Source organism: Petromyzon marinus, chromosome 25 (assembly GCF_048934315.1).
Source record: "Petromyzon marinus isolate PM22_M1 ecotype Great Lakes invasive population chromosome 25, UKy_Petmar_22M1.pri1.0, whole genome shotgun sequence".
NCBI classification, from domain to species: Eukaryota; Metazoa; Chordata; class Hyperoartia; order Petromyzontiformes; family Petromyzontidae; genus Petromyzon; species Petromyzon marinus.
In genome coordinates this window covers 5,054,414-5,068,633 of record NC_133691.1, presented here as the reverse complement: position 1 = coordinate 5,068,633, position 14,220 = coordinate 5,054,414, and the positions used below count along the sequence as shown (strand labels likewise).

Here is a 14,220-nt window from a genome sequence, read left to right as displayed (position 1 = left end):
AATGCCGAATTCTTTTATACAGGTGAGTTCATAAGACATTTTACATTTAATGTTAAGCTTACATTTTTTATTTATGCATTTTTTTTCTATCTAAAACACAGCAAAATACTTTGAACAAAACCCCCCCGGATTTACCTCGTGAAATGTTGCTGAAAGTGCTGTTAACAAGTTTCTACTAAGATGACAATTGTACCAACATGGTTGTTTTGTTGTGGCCACCCCGGTGATTTTGTTTACCTAGTGCCAATGTTTACTGCACAAATTACTTATTTAAAGCTTATCTGACCTAAGGGTGGCTCCTGGTGTCATGGCCAGAAATCATACCCAGGTCTCTGGGACCACAACACACAGCACGTTAACCAATAAGTCACTGTTCCCCGACAAATACACAATAACAAATGTGAGCGGAGGCATTCCGAATGTTTTCAACAAAATAGATCGACGCGTGGGTGAGCTGGCACGCAATTTTCTCAAGGTCGGTAGAGTAACACACTGCTCGTTATCTTTCCGGCTCCCAATCTAAGCCAGCATAAAATATTCTGGACATGCAGCATGAACATGTTCACGCTGGTAATCAAATCACGAGGGGGGTCGGGAGGCGAAACACACCCACAACAACCCGAGACGATGGCATTCATCCTGGAGAAAATGAACGGACTTGTTACAGCACATTACGACGAATGATGAATTAAGCGTCGTGACAGAAAGGCAGCCAAGGGAGAGAGGAACATGCTTGAGCAATATAAAATAGTTTAATAGTTAGCTGCTGTGATTCGGTGGGCTCGAGTGGCGTTAACTTCTCCTGGGCGGAGGTTCTTTGCGAGCCGGCCGGCTGCCGTGGGGGGTTCGTTCACGGGGCCATCCACGTGTGCAGGTGCAGGGACGGTTTCGGCCGGGAGGATGGATTCTGGCTTGGTGACCATTGGAGGGATGTTTTGGGCCATTTCGGTTCTTGGTTGGTTGTGTTTTGCGGTGACCTTCAGACCACAGCTCTTTCGCTGGCATTGCCTCTTGGTGCCTCACACCACGGTTAGTGATGTGGTTTGTAACATGGAGTATAACAACGCATCGTGGCTGTCTCTCCCCCCTCCTCCGTTCCGAGCATAGATGGACTCGTCCGTCTGAACAAAGCTCGTCGCTGTCCGTGGTGCTAACGTTGAAAAGAAAAAAACGCCACCTATTTTTTCGCCATATGGCATTGTAATGTATAACGACTTAATGTTAGTAGCTCAGCTGTTGGAAAGTATATATAGTTTATTGATAACATTTATGTAGTTTATATTTTAGTTTTTTATTAGTTTACTTTATGGTATTCATTATATAGTGTAGTGTATACCCAGTTACTTTATGTTTATCGCTCAACTTATTGAAGAATATATTGAGTACATTTTTTCACATCGGTTTAGTGTATGATAGTTGGGTAGTTGCAGTCCTTTATCGTCCATATACTAAATGCCTCTGTTGATATGTAAACTTTGACTTTAACATAGCTATTTCCGTGACCAGTCACATGCTAATCCCTCACATTAACATCATGCTAATCTCCTAGTTACATGCTAATTTCTGACTTTAACACTCTGCTGATCCAACACTTTATCACAGCTATTTCAATGCTAAATTCTCCTGTTTGATATGTAAACTCCTTTGTCAAGGCACTTTACTTCTCCCACCTAGCCTAAAAGACGCTGCAAATCTTAGCAGCGTTCATTGAAGCGCTCAGCTGATTGGATAGTTTATAGAGTTTATTGATAACATTGATGGAGTTTAAATTTTAGTTTTTTATTAGTTTACTATATGGTATTCGTTATATAGTGTAGTGTATACCCAGTTACTTTATGTTTATAGCTCAACTTATTGAAGAATATATTGAGTACCTTTATTATATTGATGTAGTTTATACTTAGTTTTTTTACATCGGTTTATTGTATGATAGTTGGGTAGTTGCAGTCATTTAGCATCCATATACCAAATGCCTCTGTTGATATGTAAACTTTGACTTGAACATAGCTATTTCCGTGACCAGTCACATGATAATCCCTCACATTAACATCATGCTAATCTCCCAGTTGCATGCTAATTTCTGACTTTAACACCCTGCTGATCCAACACTTTAACACAGCTATTTCAATGCTAAATTCTCCTGTTTGATATGTAAACTCCTTTGGCAAGGCACTTTACTTCTCCCACCTAGCTTAAAAGACGCTGCGAATTTTAGCAGCGTTCATTGAAGCGCTGTCGTCCCGACAGTTCTGTTCCTTCACCTGAAGAAGGCTACTTGTGTTGTGGCCGAAACGTCGTGAGAATTTTATTGTGTTATTTTGTTTTGTTGTTTTTATTCTCATTCTGCGTAGCTTTACCGAAAGAACCAAGAAGAAGAATAACAATGTTATCAAGAGGTTGCTACAATTGTACCTGACTGGTATGGGTACCCCCACAGCAAGTGCTTGACTGGTATAGACACTCCTATGCGGTAAAGTTATGTAGGTTTTCAGCTATTTGAATTCTTCAATACATGTCAGGGTAGTGCCCTGCTGAATAACGTCTGATGTGGATCATCACCATCCGTGATCTATCCAATGCTGAATGAAGGCCTTACCAAGGCAGCACCTGCACGTGAGCCGATTTCATCGCTACATCTCCGCGTAGGATATTCCCTCATTCACTGTCCCCTTCTTTGGTTGCTACTCTATCGTGAATCTCCATCACCAGCCTTGGTGACACGGATCTCCCTTGTAAAATAGCCAGGCAAATTGGCTAAAACGGGATCATTTGTGTAAAAAAAAAAACAAATGACAAATCAAAGTCTAAAGAAACACTTCTGTAAAGCAAAACTAAAACATGGAAGGCTTCACGTAACGCAGCATCTGATGTTGACAAAGCACCCTGCATAAGGCTAGCGAGCGGGTCGTACCGCCAAAGATACCCGGTGGTCGTTCTCTCTCCCCCAACCGCCGATATAATAACCAACAATGTCATTGTCGCACAACAGCAGGTAGACATCACCAGTTGAGAAGTTTTAATCGTATCGATTTAGTTAACAGGGCAGAGCACATAGCGGTGTGGATGGGGGTACGCGCGCGTGTGAAAGCGGAGAGATTGATTTGCGGTGCAACACAATCTCTGGGATACTCTGCTGAACAAATACTCTACAATAAAAAAGGGGATATTTAAGCAAACAATAATCGTAGCCCGCCGTTATATTTTTTTGGGCTAGGAAAAAAAGCTCCGGCCGCAAAATAAATACACACTTAATGAATGCAAGCAAATTAAGCATTTCCCTATTTATTTTAAATGAGGGTGAAAGTGAATGCCTTTTCGAAGATGGAATTAAAAAGTTGTTGACCACTCCTCATTATTTAAAAGAATGCAGACTCACACCGATTACTTTGGTTTTTCAATGCAGTCGATCCCATTAGCATCACAATAATGTACTGCCACGAGCATTATTAACACGGCATACGCGTCAGCAAAAATTTTATGCTTGTGAATTACATTTTTAACACAAACTCTTCTCTCGCGTGACTATCTCATGATAGTAGTGGGTTGCAGCTTGGGAATGATTTCATACATGCAAATAAAAGGCCCCTTTTCATGCAATGCCTACTAGCCTCAGCCATACAAAGCTGCAACACGCATTTTGTGATATACTTCATTGGAAGTGGTGCCCAAATCACAAAAAATACAACGCATCCGTCAATAACACTGCTTGAAAAGGAAAAAAAATATATATATACACAGCAAAAGCTCTGTTATCCCGGCACTTTGCCATCCGGAATGCTCTATTAACCAGAATCAGACGGCAAGATAAATCTTCCTTCACGTATGCGACAGCCATCTGGCATCTTGCCGTGAACTTATCTGTTATTTACGGGAATTTCAGAATGCTGCGGTGGTCTGTAAAGAGGCAACCTGGCCATACGATGTATACTGTACTCTAAACGGTCCCACTGCTTCTCTGTAAAAGAGTAGATTACTGTTTCTTACATCGTAGTTAAAATGTAGGCTTTCATATTATTAGTTCTTTCGGTAAAGTCACGTTGAAGGGAAACAACAAAATAATAAAATATATATAAAACAATAAAAAATCTCACGACGTTTCACACCTGAAGACGACCGTTTGTGTTATGGTCGAAACGTCGTGAGAATTTTTATTGTTTTATATATATTTTATTATTTTGTTGTTTCCCTTCAACGTGACTTTACCGAAAGAACTAAGAATATGAATTACTGCAGTCACGAAAGCTTTAAATCAAAATGTAGGCTTTCAGTTTATTTCTTGAAATGTTTCGTGTACTTGAAATAAATTTCGCGAAGCATATAAGCCTAACTCTCAGATAAAACCGGCGTATTTGATCAACCGGTATCCTCCATTCCCCATTGAAGCCAGATAACTAAGTTATTGCTGTACTAGGCAACGTTTCGGACAATGGCCCATCTTGGCGCTTCTTCATAGCAGGGACATCTGCAGAACTGCTAAATCGCTCAAATGCTATGTATCATGTACTGTGTATAAGAAGGGAAAAAAGTGATTATAGTTAGATAATAAGAGTTTATGGAAAAAGTTCCAGGCAAGATTTGTATAAAAGACACAGAAATTGTGGCCATGAAGCAACGCTGCAAAAATTAGGGCCTTTTGTGAAACGCTGCTGCTGCTGCTGCTGCCTGTCCCACGTGTAACGGAGCGCGCAAAGCCATAATGGATGCCGGCCGGGCCTGGGCATTGCCACAGGCGTCGAACTGGGGGGCTCCGGGTCAGATCCAATAGGCGGCGATCGGGGGGGTGGGGGGCACAACGTGGCCAGAATTATAATATTTATACTGGAGGAATCCGATGAGCTTTAAAGCTCTTTTTCACAGATGTCTTGTAGGGGCAGGTAAGAACGTTGCAACAGCAAAACGTACAAAAACACGATTGGTGTGCAAAGTACAATTTGGGTTCCGGGCCCCTGGCCATATCCAACGGGTTTGGTTGCAAATTCACTCGCTTTATTGACAATGGAATCAATTGATTCGAACCAAGATCCAGGTTCGATTAAACACATTACATAAAATCCGTGATCTGGTTTCGTCTGTAAAAGATGTGATTCCGGACATACAGTACCCTGGCTTCTACAAACTAAGTTGCCTCTGTGGTAGTAGTTACATTGGAGAAACCAAACGACATGTCTCGGACCGCATGCGTGAACACAAAGCAGACCTAAAACACGGTAGGACCATCACCTCGGCCGTGGCAGACCACTGTTATAATTCAGTAGGCTCACATGACATTGACTTCTCCAAGACAGAGGTTCTTTGCAAGCCATCTGGCTACCATGAAAGATTCGTTCATGAGGCTATCCACATGTACAAACACAGAGACAATTTCAACCGAGAAGATGGATTCTGGCTTAGCAATCATTGGAAGGATTTGATAAACCATTTCGGGTCTTAATTGATTGTTCACGCTTTTTGTGGCTTTCAGAACCGCATCCATTATTTTCGTCTCCCCCCTCCTCTTTTCCGAACATAGATGGACTCGTCCATCTGAATAACTGCCAAATTGCTCACCATGGTGCTAACGATAAAAAAACGCCACTTTTTTCAAATTTTCTTGCTGTGGTTTTCACACCTGATGATGATTGCTTGTGTTGCAGTCGAAACGTCGTGAGAATTTTATTGTTTTATATTTTTATCATTTTATTATTTCCCTTCTACGTGACTTTACCGAAAGAACCAAGAATACGATCATTTTATTCTTACGCATAGCAATCTGTTCCAAGAGCTAAACGTCAACGTGGAGGTCTGCTAGCCACGAGAGCGCTTCAGGAGGGAGTGTGCAGCTTTACTTTTCCTCTGTAGAAGGAGCGTAGACTACAGTGGCTTACTGTATGGCCCGTAGTTTTAGTTACAGGGCCACAATCACACTGCCGTGGCTTGTGTCTTTAATTTTCCATTCAGGAAGTAGATGCGCACGTCGGCCTGTTGGCGTTCTGATGTGGTTGATGGTTACAGCACCGGTGCCTTTGAGGAGGAGGAATGTCACAGCTAGAAGGCGCACAGTTTGGGTCCCAAATGAGGTGTCTGAAACCATAATGTACTGTATCTTTACATCAATACGAAGAATTAAATATTCAAAGTATAACGCTCAGGAAAAAAAAAATATTTTATGCACAATTAGTTTTAATATACGCAGCAGTAAATATCAGGCACACTGGATTAAGCCAACACTGGTGAATGACTTGATGATCGTTAATCCGCTGTGTGCTGGGCCTGCCTCACGTGCGTATTTTATCAACGCCAACGTAGCCGCAGACTGCAGCTGCTCGAGTTTAGCTTGCTCTCAACGTCTGGTCAAGAGCAAAACTCCCCAGTGCTCAGGGATCTGCGTCGGCTGCCGGTCCACTTGAGGGTTACATTTAAAATCCTTCTGTTCACGCACCAGAGCGGCTTTTGCACATCGCCGGCCCCACTCGGCCGCTTTGAACCACCTAGTAGTAGTTCTTCACTACCCGATATAGCACGACTTTGGACGGGGACGATCCTTTAGCCATCCGGATTCAACGTTATGGAACAATCTCTCCATGAACGTCAGAGGGGAAGTTCGTTAACATAAATTGAAACCTCAACTAAAAACCCGTCTTTTAATTGCAACTGTAATATACCTTGAAGATAGCTGGATATCAGCTGTTACTGCATTTTTTCCCGATTTTACGAAATTATCTTTATGAAACTGAACTTGTATTATTTACACATTATATTTCCTACAGTATATCATTATACTGACATTTATAGATTTTTTTTCTTTCTGTAGTCTTAAGGATTGGGCATTCGTGTATTTTTTAGCTCATGATAAGATTCCCTTATTCATGTGCAATGCAACTAGTTATATATCAACAAAGATCGATTGTTGCGCTGTATACAGGGCACTCTGACTGATCACTTGCGGTGGGGTAAATGTGGGTATCCCAACCGTATTCATCACAAAGGTTAATAACGAAGACAGAGCCTAACACATAGGCTTTTGCGACCAATATCATCCATAAGAGAGGTTTTTCGTTAAATCGCGTAAGTATATAAATGTGTCGTTAAACCGGCCACCACCCGACACAGCAAACTAGTAAGGGTTGTCACGTAAACAGAACGTGCCAATTCGTCACGAGTACAGCACACCGGTGTGTTGGAGAGCCAAGCCACAACATTTACAATCTGAGTACGACGTTTCGCAAGTATTTACAAATAATAGCAGGCACAATGGATTAAGTCAACACTAATTGACTAGTGACGAATTGGCACGTTCTGTTTACGTGACAACCCTTACTAGTTGGCTGTGTTGTGTTATTATGAAGAGAGCTAGTAAGCCCTACGTCAGTTTAACACTTGGGCTTTTGCGACCAATATCATCCACCTACCTACGTGTAGGTGGCAAGTAGAGTGAAACAGCGCCATGTGATAATACATACAATAAACACAAGGAAAAGCCCTTGCTCACAAGCGGCACGACTTCTTCCAGATTAAAAATGTTGCTCTTGTACTCAACACGTGGTATTTATTGCAAATCCAAATTATTCGGAAAGCTGGTATAACATCTTCTTTGGTTCTTTCGGTAAAGTCACGTAGAATGAGAATAAAATAATAAATTGATAAAATAAAATAACACAATAATATTCTCACGACGTTTCGGCCACAACACAAGCAGCCTTCATCGTGAGAATATCATTGTGTTATTTTATTTTATCAATTTATTATTTTATTCTCATTCTACGTGACTTTACCGAAAGAACCAAAGAAGATGAATCCTTGCAGTCACGAAAGCTTTAAATCGAAATCTGGTAAAACATATAGAAATTGACACCTCCTTCCATAAAATGTATCACATTGTTGAACAGGACGAGCATTTATATGCCCTTCATATTTGGTGGAACAAACACATTTAGGACAGTTTTGAATGAATTCAGCTAAATATGATAGATGCCACACAATGGGATCGTGACAATCAGTGCCCACCTGTAAAACCAATGTGCACATCACAGCACACGAGGCCACTAATGTTCACTTCAGAGAAACCATTGAGTTTTGGAAAACAAAATGTCACTCAACTTACGAGAATAACAAGGAAGAAAAAGAAGGCATACATCTTGACTTCCGTGACTGCAGAAATTCACATTCTTTGGGTCACGCAGATAGGTTCAAAGATCGAAAAGTAGTTTTTTGTTGTTATTTTTTTTTTTACCTATCTACATGACTTTACCGAAAGAACCAAGAAGATGAATCCCTGCAGTCACGAAAGCTTTAAATCGAAATAAGTAGGCACACGCATGAATTCTGTAACCATTATGAACGTGCGTTCTTTCTCCAAAGTATTTAATATGCGATGATAATGGGAGCACTTGTGGCAGGTGCACAGCAAGCAGTATGGCCGTAGGCCACGATGAGACAACTGGGCTCAGCTGGGGACATAATTGGCAACCCCCCTTTCATCTATGTGGCCAGTTTTCAATAGGGCAAGTTCCTAATAGCAACACAACTTAATATTCAAGTTCTGTTCAAATCGGATCCCTTTTGTGGAGTGACTCATGCAGCCAGCTATGGCTCTAGGGTTTCATGTTACATGTTATTTATGTAGTTTATTGTAAAAAATTCGGTCACAGTCCCTGTGATCACTGTTACATTGCATTTATGGCTTTATTTTGGTGATTTCGAAAAGTTTTTTGGTTTGGCCATGTTTTTGTTTTTTTGTAGTACGGAGTTAGACTGATGGTGTTAATATTAGTTGTTTTGTGGTTGTTGTTGTTTGACTTGCATCCCACTGGGATTTTTGCACACAGCGTTGGTGTACGGTGCTATTTCAGGAATATTTTGATGTTTTTTTCCTGGATTTTCTGTTTGCACAGTCACATAGTCACTTTAAGATGTTTTCTTGTTCATGTTTTTTGTTTGTTGCAGTTGCACCAGATTCAAGAGCCGAATGGCTCACAGGGCTATACCAAATAAATGCAACTATGAACTATGGAACTTTACACGATTTATCGTACCCCTGTAACAGACAGACGAACAGAACTTAACACGTTAGCGCTTCTTAGCCTGAGTTTGAAAGCGTAAAAAAAACCAGAACACTTTTGATCTGTGTGAGTAAAGTTATTCCTTCGACTTCTCAGTTTATACGCTTCCGCTTGTTAAACATTTGGTTAATTTAGTAAATGGATTCTTAAGATGTATTTATAATATAATTATTTTTATGCTCAGTATCTGCTGCTGCTGTGTCCTGTACAGCGCTTTGACATCCTTGACGAAAAGCGCTATACAAGTGGAATTACTGTATTATTAATCAACACCCAGTGACTGTATACGTGGGAAGACGTATGCACCTTTAAATTGGTGACAATGGCCTTCAAATGCAAACACAAACAAACAAAACAAGAAGCTGACTTGAACACGTTACCTATCAGAGGAGTTGACGAGTATGACCAGGACGTCGGGGAAACCGTCCATGTTGTAGTCTCCCATGTGCAGCGTGATGGGCAGGCCGAATCCTGTTGGGCTCTCGTTGGCCTTCACCCCTTTGAAGCGCCAGTCCACGTCTCGGTTGCGGAAACTGCCCGACACGTTGGTCCACTGCGGGGAGAAAGAGGCGGGGAGTCGCAGTGAGCAGAAGAAAGGAGGGGGAGGGGGGGCATGGCATCAGAGGCAAGAGGGACAGCAACGGGTGGCACTCAACCGCTCACACCATCTTCACACAATACCTCGACCTACAAGTTAAAGTTAACTTCATTAATCTCCTTGCTTAAATGAGCAAAAATGCAATTTTGGATGTTAGGTTCTTCACCGACTTGTATGTATGTATATTGAACTTCTTTCACACTGTACGTAGCCAACTGTGCTCATCATAGGTGCGAGGGGAGGACAACCAACTAAACACAAAAATCACTCATAGAGAAATGAGGCTTCAAACTATATTATTTAAAAGTGCATAGCGCCAGTGGCTTCCTAATATTGGAAGGTAGAGCGTTCCAGAAAGCCACAGAGGCGTATCTAAAAGAGCGCGATGCAGTGGCCGTCTGTGTTCGATGGCCAGCCAAAAGCCTCTGTGAGGATGAACGGAGTTCGCCTAATAGGTTACGCTCCCTGACGAGATCAGCAAGGTATTTGGGTTTATTTGTGGAAAGCACTTTGTGTGTAACGAGTGCTACCTTACAATGTATTCGTTCGGCAACCAGAAGCCAATGCAGCTCAGTAGACAAGACTGCCTTGCAAAATTCCAATTGTACCTTTGGACAGTCTACCTAACCCACACGGAATAAGCAATAATGTCAGTTTTGATCAACAAATATTGCTCTTAAGTATGATTGAACGAGAATAAGTTATCATGTTTATTTCCATCACAACATTGTTACTTGTAATCCTCCACTAAACTTGAAATTCACATTTTTAAATGGGCCAGCAGTGTCTGCTGCAGGCTTAAGAGACGGCGGTTCTTGTTTGGTAAAATAGGGCCTTTGATGTGATCAAAGGTTTTCTTGGAAAGAGGGCTAAGAGGGAGATCGTGCTGAATTGTTTGAGATGGGAATGCGATTTTTTCCTCCTTCCAAACCTGAACCCTAAAAGGCCAACATGACAGCCTGGGGCATACGACACTTTTACTTATTTGTTCATGAAAGCATTGGACTTAATATTCACTAAATCCATTCAGATTACCCTACTGGCCAGTCTGATTTTTTTTTACAGTTTACCAACAAGCAGATGCTGGGGTTGAAGTGAATAAAATTACACCTTTTTTCTTTTAAAGCGGGAGTCCTCATTAACTCTATTGACACACCTGGTGTTGGCAAAACAGAAAGTAAATACAAACACTGGCACGCTGGCTAGCTTAACTAATTGGACAAATTACATTTGGCTATGGCACTACCTTATAATCTTGGGGGGGGTTGGAAAGATTTTACCTTTAAATGAAAATTTCATTCAACTGCTTCTCAGCAGACATTTTGGGTGAGCTTTTCCGAGCAAATGTCAATAATGGAGAATGAGTGCAGTGTCGCGAGGCTTCCATTCTGTGCGGTTTCCATATCGGCAAAAATGTGGCGCACTGTAAATTCGGCGAGTGAAGCCAAAGTGTTCGTGTTTTATATACACACGTTTTTTGCCTCTTTCACTTAAGACTAACATCATTTTTATTATTAACCTTGCTTCCCTTCCTGCGGGGTTTGATGATAAACCTCTCGGCTGCCTGATGCCGTCACACGCCTGCTGTTGCTGTGGCTGCTGGACTGAGTCCTGAGAAAAATGTCAAAATGTGAAAGGGAGGTGCGATGTAAATTGCTCGATGATTGACGCCAGCGATTTGTGCCCCTATTTTACATTTTTGCTTCAGAGGTGGCCACCGTTTTGCTGCACGGCTAAGTTTTGGCGATCCATCTCCACAGATTATCCAGGTTGCAGATTAAGCACGCTTGCAGAAATAAAAAAGAGCATATATTCGTACGCACGACAGTTAAATTAATGTACGCTTCTCACTTGTCATGGGTCAGTGGACTCTGTGGCCATGTGACCACAAATGTCAGCAAGATAAACCGATGACTTTAAGGGGCAATAAAAACAGAAGGCACATTCTACATCATCATCACCATTCTACATAAGTAAACAAGACGTGTTTATGGCCTCATTTGCATAGGGTTTTTGTATGATCCGGGCTTTAGTTTTATGCCGGCCAGCTCCCCCATCCCTCATTGCCCTGCATAATCTCGATTTGTTCATTGTGATTGTTCCGTTAAATGAAATAAGGACACAGCTCAATTTAGTTACCAGCATTGTTCAGATAATAACAAATTATTTTTGCTTATTTCGTTCGTAAAAAAATCTGTTTGGCATACATGTTAGAGGAAGCTAAAAAAAACTCTTTGCCTGGATGCCAATAATAGAATTGAGATTTAATTGATAAAAAATATATAATTTTCAAGTCATATTTACCTCAGGGGTAACAACATTGGGCAATGAATGGATATAATAAGCACAAACGAACCGTATTTCAAAACTCATCTTGGGCAAACTCAAAAAGTACCTTCACCTATGCAGAAAACGTTCCCTTCGCCGAGCGTAACTGACCCTGTACTAGTTCCTGTCAAGTGCTGCCGGGACCCGCCATTTGAAAACGTTAACTCGCCGCCACGATGATTACAGTTCCATTTCTACCGCGTACACAATCTGTGTCCCGAATCCCCCTCGTCTATGGTTGAAACATCTGGGAGCACTAAACCCTTTGGGCAAGATATCCTTTCTCCGAGGCCTCAATAGTGTCCACGCGACGATGAGTTTGCTCAAGTGCAGACTCTGGATAGGGAACCGACAACAATCCGTTTTCATCCCAACTTCTGAGGGCGTTCACGTACCTTGACTCAGGAACAATATCATACGGATATAATTGAGACACCTTTGAAAGTACTGCCAGAGCCGTCATAGTAAATTTCTGCTCTTACGCAGATCAGCTAAAAGTGTCTCGTGTGAGGTTTGCTTACCAGCATATCAAGGAGCCGAATGAGTTGCGCTCCTCTGAAGGAAAGGTAAACGCCTATCACTCTGTTAATCAGTACTCGCACCTGCATCAGTGCTCGTACCTGCACACTGTGCACCATGCTTCATTAAGCCTAACAACTGCCTGCAGCATCCACACGCATTATTGAGGTGTTAGAAATATGTAATGTTACCACGAAGCGCTCTGATAAATAGGTTAACCTTGCATGAAGTCAATGTGCTGCATTTATTTAGGTTTGGAAAATTGCATGTAATTTTTCATCTGCACTGTCACGCGAACATTTCATTTCGGATGCTGAATAGCTGATATAGGAATGTAATAGGATCTGCTAAATGCACTTAACTCCAATAAATTTTAAACGTATTCCTCGCTTGATAATAGAATAATATAGACGCGTGGAATATTTTACGAGGTTTTTTTTTCCAAGTTCTTTTGTTCAGTACAACGTGCAAGGTATTATTCATTGCATACGCAAGTGCAACTTTCTTTTTAACATTCTCGCTATTGTACTTGCTGCGCGTGATGCAACTAAGGTGTCCCACCCATCAAAACATGCGCGTGTTTCAGTTGTACTGTAATATTCTTAACATGTATATTTTCAGTTTAACACATAGACTTTCACGACCAATATCATCCATAATACAGGGTTTTTTTGGGTTAGAGCGTGTTATTAATATATTTGTGTCGTTAAACCCGCCACCACCCGACAGGAACGAAACAGGATTTCTCCACAAATCTGGCTGTCCGCCTGATGAAGCTAATTGTAATTGCTGGCGAAACGTCGTACTCAGATTGCAAATGTTGTGGCTTGGCTCTCCAACACACCGGTGTGCTGTACTAGTAACGAATTGGCACGTTCTGTTTACGTGACAAACATCACTCATTGCTGTGTTGGGTGGTTGCGGGTTTAACAACACGTTTATATTTCCGTGATCTAACCCCAAACAAAAAAAACACCTGTATTATGGATGTATATGTTCCTCCACATTCTACAAGATCTCCCGCGTAGAACATTTTTTGCACGTTATTGCACTCTCACCCGCCTTATAAGGGATATGAATAAATTAATGAATGACAGTGACTGATGACCCATGCGCGTAATTGCTGCCCAATCTCCATTTTTTCACGAAGATAAGGCCAGGAAACTGCTGACGCGTGCCGCTGCCGACAACTATCGCCAGCCGGTAACCGGCGCAACACTGTGCACCGCAGGTGACCATCCTGCGATGATCGTAATGGCATTCGCAGATAATATCTGCCCCTCCAAGTGATTGCAACGCCACGGAATTCGTCAGCGTGCAATGCCGCCGGATTTAAAACAATTTCTCGACACGCGCAGCACGCGATAAGCCGTCGCAAATGTGCCTGCCCAGCGACACGGCAATATGCTTTGAATGCTACTTATCTAACCAAGAGCACAGGGGCACAATGGGGAACAGAATTGACTTCTCAGTCCATTACAGCTGGCGTGCTACAATGATCAGATGCGGGCACCCTGTTGTTTTCATTTTACATTAATAACGTCTTAATGGCCAGCCGTAATGTCTTGGTTTGTATACATGCTGATCATCACAGTAATGCTATTACAGAAACACCGCATCAACAGTGCGAGAGCTGACACGACAGAGGACGTCTAATGCCACCCGGGAGAGGTTTGAAGTGAAGTGTCTGCCCGTGAGGCCATTAAGTCAACACGCCAAAAACATGCCAATGGTGCC

The 14,220-nt window shown here is 41.9% G+C and overlaps 1 protein-coding gene across 1 annotated transcript in view; it reads right to left on the bottom strand.

The window, feature by feature from the left end:
- ITFG1 (integrin alpha FG-GAP repeat containing 1) overlaps nucleotides 1–14,220 on the bottom strand; it is a 188,230-nt gene that overhangs the window by 117,565 nt on the left and 56,445 nt on the right. Inside the window, exon 10 of the mRNA XM_032960639.2 lies at nucleotides 9,419–9,591. Within this exon, the coding sequence (XP_032816530.1) occupies nucleotides 9,419–9,591 (173 nt within the window). The remainder of the gene's footprint in view (nucleotides 1–9,418; nucleotides 9,592–14,220) is intronic.